This window comes from Trichosurus vulpecula, chromosome 4 (assembly GCF_011100635.1).
Source record: "Trichosurus vulpecula isolate mTriVul1 chromosome 4, mTriVul1.pri, whole genome shotgun sequence".
NCBI classification, from domain to species: domain Eukaryota; kingdom Metazoa; phylum Chordata; class Mammalia; order Diprotodontia; family Phalangeridae; genus Trichosurus; species Trichosurus vulpecula.
In genome coordinates, this window is record NC_050576.1 from 439919266 (window position 1) to 439932337 (window position 13072).

Genomic DNA, 13072 nt, shown 5'->3' on the forward strand with positions numbered 1-13072 from the left:
CTAATAGCTTTCATCAAGTGCTAAGATCAAAAAGTTTATCAGATGTAGTTTTCCTAAGTGTAGAATGTAAAAAGGTAAATCTATAATTAAAATTACACATAAATTCAAATATATGACATAAAGAATATTTAAAAACAGTGAAAAGTATAATATTAAAACAGTGCCTATAAATCAAAATAAGCATAACTATTAGAAGCTTTTTCCTTTATAAGATAGCTTTTAATAATAATTTCTCCATTAATTGGCATTTTTTTACCTGTAATGCAGCCTTACGTTAGCATTTAAGAGAAAAGAGTGAAATATATATCATGATTACTGCAAATTTAATTTTGAAAAGAAGTTAATTTAAAAAGTAGATTTTAAATTAAGTGAGAAATCATAATTAGAATTACATTTAGTGGTTTACAAATCAGTCTGGAGCTCTGATGATACTCAGTCCTACAGACTAGCCCAATGAAGACAGAATGATGTCCTGGTCACAAGGAACCTCTTTGGCCAGTGGTCCAGCTCGCGGCTGAACAAAATTCGCTTCCACCACATGGCCTACAAACGGTCAGTCAGGGCAGCCGGAGGCGATCTGGCCACTTCCTTACTTTAGTGGAGCATCACCTCTCAGTCAGTCATCTCTGGTCTGCCCTTTCTGATCCCAGGAGGTTTCTCCTTGGCAGAGAAAATAAAAGCCAATTCAAACTCAGCAGCTCGGCCTTGTCTCCACCCGCCCTGAGCACAGGGCCCAGGTCTTTTGCAATCCTCCTTCTTTCCCCAGTATCACTTTAAAATCTTTTTTTGTCTTTTGTTTTCCTCTCTTCCCTTCCATTCAGGGCCTTACTCTAAAGACCAATTTCATCCAGCTCTATGCTCTGGCGTAGCTGTTTAACGAGAAGCAGCTGTCTTCAGAGACTTGGTGTACGTCACAGAACAGTTTCAAGATTGAAATATTCTACATAAAGCTCTAAAGAGCCATTCGGAAGCACAATCATGCCTAAATTAAACCTATTTGCACACTTCAAAAGTTACTGATTATTTGAGTATTTGATACACAAATTTGTCTTGATATTTTAAAATGGAAATGGATTCCTTCTGACTCTCCTGGAGGTCTTGAGTCTACAGAACATTACTGAGGAGGGATTTAACTTTTCAATGATCTCATAAGACAAAGGCCAACAACGTGGGAGACATTCTGGGAATGTGATCGCCCCTTCTTTCTTTGTTTTTGTCTGGCAAATCGCTTCTCCAGATTCAATTTCTCCTGGAGACCCTTAAACCTATGCAAGAGTATGTTGGGCACATGGGTACTTGCTGGGCACGTGGAATTTCCTATTATTGTTCATTGCACCAACTTCCAAATTTCCACATGAAAAAGCAGCTTTTCTTACTGCATGTTTAGGACTCTCCGCTGGGTTCTACTTTCAGTATGTTAGGTGTGAGCAAGTGAGAAGAGAAATGCCAAAAGGACGAGAACCCAGACTTCTCATTTAGCAGAACTCACTTTCAGCCACTGCTTCCCTTCTCTCGAGGAAAGGTAACAGGGCCCGGGTCCAGGGGCCTCCTTTCAAGTTAGTGTAAAGGGGACCCCTGGTCACAGCACCAGGTGGACCCTTCAGCTTGCCTCCTAACCTATGGCACCTCTGGCTGGGCTCTAAGTCTTACCAGAGACCACTTCAAAGAGTCAGAGGGAAGATCTTGTTTCCGAGGTAAGGCTTAGGCCAAAAGAAGGCCAAGGTCACCACGCACACTAACTTGAGAAGGATTCTGAGTGGCTGCCCACCGCCGCTCCCCATGTCTTACGGCCACTCCGTACCTTCTGCTGAATGGTGGAATGCTTCTGCTCCATATCTCTCTTCTCCTTGGCTGCGTCCACCACCAGCCGATCCAGCTGTGGGGAAGAGGAGAACAAGTGAACATGGCACACAACTTCCTTCTGAAATCAGGGTGCAGAAGGCTTGGCTGGTATCATGTGACCTTCCCCAGCCAACTGGCCCCATTGTAACACATCAATGCTATCTCTGTGAAGGAGGACAGATATTTGTGACATCTGGTGCTCAGTGAAAAGGTGCACATTTTTCCCAAACCCGAAGACCATCTCAAAGCTCAGTCATGGGCGAGGCACCTTCTGGCACACCTCACAATGTCCTGGTAGACCCACTGAGCCAACGCTGGCCACAGGAGCCAAAGCAAATCCAGAAGGCCAGGCTGCCAGGGAGGGAGCAGGTTCAGCAGCCTTCCCCATGACTTCCCAGAATTAATACTGAGGGGAGAACTCAGCTTTCAGGACGACTTTATACAAAAAGACCAAATCAAAGAAGAAAAACCCCCAAACAACCATCGGCTCTCTGAAGGAAGGCAGCCATGGTTTCTGTTTGTGTCTTGGCAACCTCAGTCCCAGGTGTGGCACCCGGCACATGGTGGCCTCCCAACAAATATTTCTGATTGACTCTTTCCTCTGCATTATCAGGGGACGGGTAGCTTTAGCCCTAAGCTAAGCCAGTGTCCAGAGGTCAGCACCCAAAGCAGGAAAAAGCCAGTTCATTCTGCCTGGGCAGGGCTATCACACCCCCCACCATGTGAACTAAACTGTCCGCAGCAAAAGAAAGTGACTCAAGCTTCCGCTCAACATTGTCAGCCACCCCCACCCCCACCCCGATTTTTCTATCACCTGCATATTTAATTAGGTCTAGGATGGGGCACAAGTCATACCTCCCGGAACCTCCATCTCCTCATCTATAAAATGGAAAAACAGCCCATGCCTCCTAAGACGATGTATGTAAGCTTTGGCAAACCGTTGGGTGTTACATAAATGTCAGCTGTTCGCACTGTGCATGTGAATGGCAATGCTTCTATCTGAGGCATCAAAGCACCATTAACAGAGAGGCATTTCTAATAACAAATTCTCCAAAGTCCGGCCTTTCCTAAGGCAGCTATCTAATGATTGGTTTACCTGGGCAATCTGACTGTTTGGCCAGACAAGACCAACCAAGATGTAAGCAAAATGAGGGCTGAGCCTGAAACTGCCCTGACGCTTCTGTATTTCCTGCCCTCTCTGCCCTTCCCATCCTCTGATAAGACTGCCACATTCTGAACAAGATAAGCCCCTATAAGAACCAGCCTCCTTCTTTGCAACCCCAATCACGCCTCCTCTCCCCAAGGGCACCCACCATGTCACCAAGTGGGCAGGACTCAAAAATCAGAAGCCACTCTCCCCAGCCCCTCACTCTCCCCAGCTAGGCTCTGATGAAAGAGCTGCTCAAACGCTTTCCATACAACGTCACGAGCCACGGGATCAATCATCAGAGGAGTTAGAACAGAAGAAACGGAATCCAAGGAGACGGACGTCAATGCCTTCCTGGGGCTGCTGGGTTCAGCGACATGCAGAGGACTCTACTGTCAGTGCTGATGCAGCCAAGGAGAGAAAGGAAGCCAGGCAAGCAGCAAAACTAGCTTTATCAGCAGCAGAATATCAGGACTAACAAAAGAAGTCTTCCCATGCATACTGTCAAGTGGGAATATGATTCCCAAAGCCCTGTTCTTCACGCTGACTCTTAAGAAGAATGTTTGGTGCCAGGTACGAGACTCTTTTGGTCACTGTTTAATCAGCCTGTCTCAAATCTCTGCTCCTGCCTCTGACGCCAAATTAGCCCATGAGGTCCATATTTTCTCACTTTAACTCAATTCGATGCAATGCTAGCAGTCTCCTATGTGTTAAGCACTGTCTTAGGCCCTGTGGCTACAAAGACAACAAAAAAACACAACGGTCTCTGACTTCAAGGAGCTCGACACGAATACAGACGAGTGTGACACAAAATACTTTGTGTTGAGAGAAAAGCTGAAGGATGAGGGGAGGGGAGGCAGCTTCAGGAAAGACGGGACAGCCAAGCTGAGGCTCCCTCCAAGAGAACAAGAAGAGCCTCTCCTAGCTAATGCAGGCATTACCTGTGCACCGAGATCCTTCATGTAGGGCCCGAGTTCACTAAAAAGATCGTATCCCTGATGAAAGAAGGCCAGGTGGGCGTACATGAAAGATAACATCTGGCAGGAGGAAAAACAGATCACAACAGTTAAAACCAATTTCATGGAAGCCAGCCTTGATTCCTTAAGGATATTATTACGTGTCATTAAGAGAAACACACTGGGCCATGATGGGCATTATTCCCTCCAACTGAAGATCATCTGCATTGCCACCTTTCAGGTAACATTTCTTTGTGAATGAACCTCAAGGATCTACAGGGAAGAGTTCACATTTTTCTGCGCTGCTCCCCCCCTTCCTGTTTACAATGACACAAATCCACCTGCTTACTGCAGGTCACTGCAGGTTACTGTTGAACCTGTGCCAGTACTCGAGCTGTTTTCACACTGATTTATATAAATGTATGTCCTTTGATTGGATGGAGCCTGATCTGCTAGCGCACACACACACACACACACACACACACACACACACACACACACCACTTTATGGACGGAGAGGTTCTTGATTCTGACCCGAGACACTCAGAATTATCTCAGCCAGGTGTTCTTCCTGAGATTCACCCACTTTCACTAGAACCAAATCTGCCTTGGGGATTTTTTCCTTTTAGTTTCTGACTTCACAGGAGCTACTCCATGGAATCTGCAAGAGGAAGCCAGCCTCTCCAGAATCCATGCTATTTTTAGAACAGTAGGCACTGGGGATTGTCCAGGAGGCTCCAAAAGGCCATGGGGTCCTGAGCACTCACAAACACCCCCAAATACAACCTGAGTTCCATGTGGTAGGAGAGCAACAGAAAGACAAATGCCTCATGGTATTTATGTGACGGGCCAGGGCCACACATCCCTGGTGGGGCAGGAACTCCAATGCCAAGGAAAGCCCATCTATTCAAATGATCCCTTGACTGGGTTCTCAGACCACAGGAAGGAATGGAGACCCTTTTTAAGCCACCACAAAAGAGCCAAGCCCTCCAGCCCACTCAGCTGGGCTTTCTCTCCTCTCAGTGAAAAGCAACACAGAGCTTGCCTCCACTATGTGCCAATCCCCTGAGTCCTCTGGCATCTGCTGGCTTCTTCCTCTGCCTCAGGAGACAGAGGGTGTTGGATTTGGGGGCAGGTGACCTCCGAGGGACCTGAGAAACACTGCCTTCCCTGCCCACTCTGGGGTCATTATTTAAGTCTCTGTGAAAGAACCCATCATTTTTGCATGCAACTAGTAAATTATATACGCAGGCAATGGGGCGTAGAAATTTATCTTGCCCTACAAGAAAGGAAGAGAAAAGGGGATGGGAGGGGAGTGGGGTGACAGAAAGAAGGGCTGACTGGGGAACTGGGCAACCAGAATATACGCCATCTTGGAGTGGGCGGGAGGGTAGAAATGGGGAGAAAATTTGTAATTCAAACTCTTGTGAAAATCAATGCTGAAAACTAAATATATTAAATAAATTAAATAAATTTAAAAAAAAAAGAAAGAACCCATCAGCCTGGGGCCCAAGTGGGGCCCTCCCCAAGATTGCCCATCACTGGGCCTGTCTCCAAGTCTGGGCAGCTCAGGAGGCTTCTCTGGCACCCATCAGAAGCCAGGCTCCCTCCCCAGCCACAGAAGGAATCCTCATGGGGACAAACAAGACACTGATGAAAGTGGAGCCGCTTTCAATCAGGAAGCTTTGCATAAATGGAAAAGGTTTGTATGAACCATAAAAACTGGAGAATGAGCACAAGCAAACAAAGGCCAAGGGAGAATAGACCACCCAAAACATCAAACCAAAGGCTCCATGTAGGCCACGGAGTGTCAGATAACGTCCTGAAGGGGCCACCCAAGCCTGGCTCTGCTCAAGAGAGGGGGACACCCAGATGGCCCAGATGTCCAATATGTGGGCTGGGGGGGGAAGAAAACGGAAGGAGGGAGAGGGAAAGAGAGAGGAGGAGAAAAGAAGGAGAGAGAGAGAGACAGTGAGAAGGAGGAGGGAAGGAGAGACAAAGACAATGAGGGAGGAAGGGAGAGACAGAGATGGAGGGCAGGAAGGAGAGACAATGAGGGAGGGAGGGAGAGAGAAAGAGACAGAGAAGAAGAAAGAAGGAGGGAAAGAGAGACAGAGACAATGAGGGAGGCAGGGAGAGACAGAAGGAGGGAAGGAAGGAGAGATAGAGATAATGAGGTGGGGAGAGACAGAAAGGAGGAAGGAAGGAGAGACAGAGACAATGAGAGAGGGAAGGAGAGGAAAAGAGACAGAAAGGAGGAGAGAGAGGCAGAGACACAGAGGGACGGGAGAAACAGAGAAGGAGAGAAGGGAGGAGGGGAGAGACAGACAATGAGGGGGGGAGTCTCTATGAAAGTCATAGTAACTACTGCCCAGAGAGTGATTTCCCAGCATCCCAGCCTTTGCTAACCCTCAAGTGTACATGATGAAGTGATGGTATCTGACCGTTCGAGCAGGGGCTTACACCCTCTGCCTCAGGCTCCTCCCCATCCAGGCCTGGCTCTTCTCAGCTCTCTACTTGAGGGTCCTATGGCTGCTCTTTTGTAGCTGAGACAGCCTCCTCACCGCAGCCTGGCGTGTCCCGAGGAGCCACCAGGAGCTCAGGAGGATGGGAAGCCAGGCGACCCTCATCCTCCTCCACACCCCAAGGATCCCCCGGGGAGAGCGTGCGTGTGCATGCTGCAGCATTTTCACAGCCAGCACGGCAGCCCCTCACAAACACACCTTCATCCCGCCCACTTACAAAAGCCCGGTGGAATTCACTCAGGTCATGTGTCATATTGGAACACAGAGGCAGGCAGAGTATTCATAAAATGTCTTACTGATTTCAAGATTTCCGATCTTCTTTTTGACTGGAGCACGTTAATCTGGGGAGAGAGGAAGTCGTTAACCATGACTCCTTTCAGAAACATAACCAACTGCACATTTTGGGGCAACTGCCTCATTTTCCCAGGTCCCAGAGGAAGGTCTCCAGGAGGGCCCAACCAGGTCAGACTCAGGTTCCAGGGTGCTTTTTGTAATATTCTTCACTCCCAGGGAAAGCTGCAAACTAACAAACTAACCTCTCACCTTCCTCTTGACATCAGAGAGAAAAGTGAAGATGTAAATCAGAAAACTGTTCTAGCAGAATCACAGCCAATGTCAACAGGCAGGGTTTTTTCTCCCAAAATACAAGTCAATGCGATTTCCAAGAACACCTGCCAAGGGTGATTTCTAAGAACCTTCACACCTGCAGAGCCTGACGAGTACTGACAGCATGAACCACTGCGGAACACAACTGAAAAGCCAATCTGAAGAAGCCAGAAGGAGGGCAGAGAACCGGGGAAAATGTTTTACAGCCAGTGTCTCTGATAAAGGCCTCACATCTCAACTACATAGAGAACTCTGTCAGATCTCTACGAACCACAGTCATTCCCCAATTGATAAAGAGTCAAAGGACAGGAGCAGGCAGGATTTGGAAAAAGAAATCAAAGCTAACTGCAGTCATATGAGAAAATGCTCTAAATCACTATGGATTAGAGAAATGCACATTAAAATGACTCTGAGGTGTCCTCTCACACCTAGCAGCATGGCCAGAATGATAGAAGGGGAAAAGGACCCATGTGGGAGGGGATGTGGAAAGAGTTGGTCCAACCATTCTGGAGAGCAATGTGGAACTGTGCCCAAAGGCCTACAAAGCTGTGTATGCCCTCTGACCCAGCAATATCACTACTAGTTCTGTTTTCCAAGGAAAAAGGAAAAGAAGCTCTATGTTCTAAAATAGTTACAGGAGTTCTCTTTGTGGTGGCAAAGACCTGGAAATGGAGGGGGTGCCCATCAACGGGAGAATCACTGAACACGTCAGAAAACCACAGAAAGACTCGTATGAGATAATGAAGAGTGAAATGAGCAGAACCAAGAGAATGATGGAAACTTCAAAGAGTAACTGGGAGTGACTAAGTTATTGTGAGTATTATAAATACTTAAATCAAGTGCAAGGACCTATGGAGGAAGATGCTCTTCACCCCCAGAGAAAGAACTGATAAACAGAAGAGCGCACATGTGTGTGTACGAGAGAGAGAGAGAGAGAGAGAGAGAGAGAAATGACTTTCTCTAATGCAGGGTTGGGGGGAAGGGACAGAGAGAGTTTGGAACTTTAAATGTAACAAAAAAAATACAATTTAAAAAAACAAAACAAAAGAAGAGGCCGGTGTGGCTTGGTGGCAGACAGCAGGCAGTCCTGAGGCTGAGTCTGGCCTCTAACATATGGTGGCTACATGACCACACAAAGCCCCACGGAATTAGGCCTGTGCTTTCCAGAGAGGCTGACACCATGCAGCAGTGGAGGTTTCCACACTGGGAGTTGGCCCCAAATAAAGAATGAAGCCTGGTGGTGCTTAAGAAGGAAATCAGAAGCCAATAAAGTACCCCCCTAGGGCACCCTGCAGAAGTGGCAGTGGGGCACGAGAAGGAGGAACTGAATTTGGGAAGTTTACAAAATGAAGCCAATTGCCTGGACCAAAAAAATCTAACTTTCCCAGACAGTGGAAAAGTAACTTTTCTCATGATCGATCTATTCTAAAAGTTAACTTCTTTATTATCCTAGGGTTGCTAAGGAAGTAATCCCAGCCATCAGAGGGACACAAAGGAACGGCCCAAGGTCCATCACTCTCTTGCTGTCCAGGCCCTTGGCTGTAATGCTCCCAGTGACCCAGAAGGAAAGGGCCACACTCTGTGCCTCGGCCCTCCAAGCTCAACAAGGCCTCCTGACTCAGCAGCGCCTGTTAGCCGATGGACGATCCCAACAGGCGTATGCAGAGCACTATCAAACCTTCAGCCTAAAGGCCAACAAACATCTTCTGTTCTTCCCAAGCCCAACAGAAAGCCTGGGAAGGCAGCCACTGCTATGCCAAGAGGCAGAGAACTGTGGGCTCACCAGAAGGCCAAGGAGACGACTCTGGAGCTGTGCGGATGGTGCCCAGGCCCTTGACGGGGTGCAGCCCCCATCAATGGCTTCGCTCCAAAGTCACATCTACGAATGACACGGAGCTGGGAGCTGAGAGGGCAGGAAAGCCTGTGAGGCCTGGGTCCAGAAGAGGAGATTCACTGGGGAAAAACAGCATCTTACCAACATTTCACAAGGACAAGATGGAGAGGGCACTCTGTCTGAAGGCGACGCTGAGGGGGGCACCACAGGGCACAGAGCACGGGGCTGGAGGCACAAAGACCTGAGTTCAAATCCAGCCTCAGATATTCATTAGCTGTGAGACCCTGGACAAGTCACTTTACCCTGTCTGCCTCAGTTTCCTCAACTGCAAAATGGGGACAATGATGGGGCTGCTGTCAGGATCCAAGCCTGACCCAGAGAGGCCACACGGGAGCTCCCAACTTAGAAGCTCTGGGGTCGCTCTCCCAGAGCACCGGCTGCTGGATGACTGCCACCTACTGTGACACAGAGAGGCCTGGCCCACTACAACCCAGACGTGCCCTCAGCCTCCAGGGACCCCTGTGCTCCAACAAAGGAGGGTCTCTAGACCCAGCCTCCCTGGAGCCCTGCACCCACACACACAGCCGAAAAGACACCAGGCCTGGTGGGATGGGGCCTGGGGTATGACAGGCACAGCCCCTTCTTGGGAGCCCTCCCTAGGACCCCCCTGCTCCCCACATACCTGCAGGACATAGTCCAGGGCGATGTGCCGGAAGCACTTCCTGGTGGCCGTCAGGATGTTGGTGGCCTCTTCTACTTCATGCTGTTTGTTTCTTTGAACCTGGGCGTTTTTCACTAGGGCATTTTCCTTTTCTTCACTGACCTTTTCAAACTGTTTCTTGGCATCTTTGAACTTTCTGAGATCTCTAAAAAGAACAAGGTTGGTGATTTTCTTTAGACCTTTGCCTGTGTCTGCTCCCCATTTCTGACTCTTCCAAATCAAAAACACAAATTTTTCTGAGCTGAGAATGTCCAGACCCTTTGACCCAGAGATCCCAGTGCTTGGCATGTACCCCAAGGAGGTTAAGGACAGAGGCCCCCGAAGACACAGACTGACTTGTGGTAGCAAAAAACTGTAAACAAAGTAGGTGTCTACGGAGCGGCCACAGCCAAATCAGGGCCATGGAGTGTTGCTGGGCTACAAAACAGCGATGCACATGGCCACAATACACACAAGGACTCTACAACCTCAAGAAAGCAGCAGCCCCGGAAAGGACCAAACGTGGCTCCCAAGTGGTGGGTGCAGGATCAGGGCTCTCTGCTCTGCTGAGGTGGGTCTTGATGATGGGGGCGGGGGGAAGAGGAGGTGGATGGGACAGACACTGCTTCAAACTAGGTGTGTCCGATACACTGGTCAGCTTCACTGAGCTTTTCTTAGGGAGTGACTCTCTGGGAAGGAGCATGCAGGAAGGGATGAACTGGGAAATGTAGGTAATAGAAAAACCAAGAGACGCAATGCAACTTATTTTTTTAAGAAAGGATGAAATGTCCCCCAAATCTGCGTTTATCCCCAACAATCACTTCTCGATAGTGTGTAGCGCCCCCTCCCAGCAGATTAGGAGCAGCAGGCCCCGGCTTTTTCCTTTGGCTAGCTGCCCATCAGAGGACCTGAGCCGAGGCTTCAGAATATTACGCCATCTGGTCCTACTTGCCATCCTGGACAAGCAGCTAAGTCTGAGAGGCCCAGACCAGCAGTGCCAGTCCCGACCACTGGCTATCCTTCCAACCTAGGTCAGAAGGCCACCAGCCAACCAACTGCCACAGGCACACAGGTCAATCTAAGAGCCCTAGGACCAACAGCACCCTCCAGGTCGCTGGCTCTGATTCCAGCCCAGCCAGGGGAGCAGCTAGTGTGCCCCTACCAGGAAGATCAAGAACCCCAGGAACAGCAACATGGCCCCCTGCCCATGCCAAACCATGCCACAGCCATCCTCCAGAAAAGCAACCCTAGTATGGATGCGACCTGGTGACTGCCAGGGTAGGAACTGTAGCTCCTGGGCCTGGTCAATGGTTCGACCACAGAAAAGGAGGAAGCTTTACGAATAGAAATGGCAGGAGGCCAGACACAAGCCCAGAACACACTAAGGGGGTGTGTGGTTTTGGGACAATGCAAAGCTCTTTCTTTGTTCCCAATGGGAAGGGGGCAGGACAGGTGGAGAACAGCAGAAAAGGGGTCGTACTAAGGCACCTTTGGAAAAGCTGCACGGATGAGAGCAGAGAGAGGCCAGAAAGAAGCAGGACAGCTGGGGAAGCTGCTGAGGACAGCCAAGGCTTTGAGGTGCCCTTGAGAGAAAAGGCAACAGACGGAAGAGAGATCTGCGGTATCGTCCTAGACAAGCCGCCTTCTCTGTTCTAGGCCATACATGGAAATGTCCACTTTACCGGTGCTCAGAATTATGGAAGGAAGCACTGCCAGCAGCCCAGCCTCTGGACCCCAGGAATTAGGTTCTGTGACTTCTTTCAGATGATCCTAATTCCCACATCTGATGGGGCCTCAATTTTACTTTGTACTTTATGGAGTTCCCCTTTTTCCTCCCTTCACAATGGAACAAGTGTTGACTTACTCTTTGACAAATGTCTGAAGTTGTGCCTTAATTGATCTCTGCGTCTGGTCAAACAGGATCTGGAGAACAAAAGAGCAACAAGGAAACGTTTAGGTGGACAGATGCTCGGAGAAAAGTCTCTGGTATAGGTGACGGCCAAAGAAGGATGTGAGCAAAGACCCTCCGTGGACTGGTAAATGCTGAAGAGCAGGCCAAATGCAAAAGGGTTCTCTCCCCGTCCACCTGGAATTCCTTCTTGGGGACTCTCAAATACAAACTCTTTAGGTTTCCTATTCTGCCTAAATAGCACCCTGTGCCGGCACACAGCATGGCATCCCCTTCTTCCAATGCACCCAACATGGGCCCCAGAGCTGGGCAGCCATGCTGCTCCCTCCCGAGACACTCTCCCTGCCAGGCGCTCCCCAGGCACTCATGGCTGGAAGGTCCCCAGACTTGAACAAAGGTAGGAGAAGATGACAATTACATAGAACCATATCTTTAAGATGGCTGGAAACATATATGGGAAATTGGATTTTTTTTAATCACTTTTCCTTTCATAGAAGTGAAAATGTAACAAAATGAATGGACTGGCCTCCTTGGGTCTCTTCGGAAAGACTGGCCACCACCTCCATTCTACCCTTCACCTACCAACACACTGCCTCCGGTGCCCAATGTCTCCCTCCCTGGAGAATACTGCTTGAAAGTTGGCGCCACACTTTATTTAAATGGGCTGAATATTTGATTTTCTTTCAGACTGGCACTGCAGCAGCCACCTGCAATCCTTAGCACACTGACCCTCCTTAGGCAGCCCAGTTGAGGACTCACCATATTGATACCAGACTGACTGGAGCGCCAGCCTAAGTGCTAGCCTAAGTGTCCCATAGGAACATGAGTTTCAAATGTACTACCATGTCCAGCTTCGCATACGTGATCTCAAGAGATCCTCAAAATAACCTTAGAAGGCAGGTGCTATCATCCTGTTTAACAGGTAGGTAAACTGAGGGAGGTTTAACGACTCAGAGCTGGGAGTCAAACGCAGGTCCTCCGGGCTCCATGTCCAGTACTCTACTCCCCACCTAGCTGCCTTAGAACCTTCTAGTAGCAATTAATGACATTTTAAGCTGTCTGGCCTGAACAATTAATCTTCATGTTTCTTTTACTGTTCTGAAATTTCAAACAGTTTGGGCGACTGGTTCTTTTCAACTCCCAAATTCTGTAAATGCCATTTACTTGTTTTGTATAGTTAAAGCCAAGATGGCTGAGTAAAGGCAGGGATCACCTGAGCTCTCCCAAATGCCCCTGCAAACAATCTTAAAATTAGGCCTCCAAATGAATTCTGGAGCAGCAGAACCCAAAAAAGGACAAGGTGGAACAATTTTCCAGCCCAAGACAACTTAGAAGGTCAGCAGGAAAAGTCTGTCTCATGCGGGTGAGGCCATGCCCCAGCAATCCAGCAGCAGGCCCTACAGAAAACTGAATCAGCAGCTGCAGCTTCCCGAGCTTCTCAGGCCACAGATGCTAAGAGGGTAGGACAAGTGGTCAGAAGATCACAGAGGACCCTTTGCTAACAATGGGTGGGACTCTGGTACATTGCTGGCTCACAGTCCCAGGGTGAGAAG

At 48.7% G+C, this 13072-nt stretch overlaps 1 protein-coding gene across 2 annotated transcripts in view; it reads right to left on the reverse strand.

Annotated features, from left to right (window-relative positions):
• Positions 1 to 13072, reverse strand: part of ACAP2 (ArfGAP with coiled-coil, ankyrin repeat and PH domains 2) — a 115807-nt gene that overhangs the window by 55316 nt on the left and 47419 nt on the right. For both annotated transcript variants that reach the window (XM_036754398.1, XM_036754399.1), the window contains exons 5-9: positions 11475 to 11533; positions 9593 to 9776; positions 6767 to 6811; positions 3931 to 4026; positions 1802 to 1876 (exon numbers count right to left, since the gene is read on the reverse strand). In XM_036754398.1, the coding sequence (XP_036610293.1) occupies positions 1802 to 1876; positions 3931 to 4026; positions 6767 to 6811; positions 9593 to 9776; positions 11475 to 11533 (459 nt within the window). The remainder of the gene's footprint in view (positions 1 to 1801; positions 1877 to 3930; positions 4027 to 6766; positions 6812 to 9592; positions 9777 to 11474; positions 11534 to 13072) is intronic.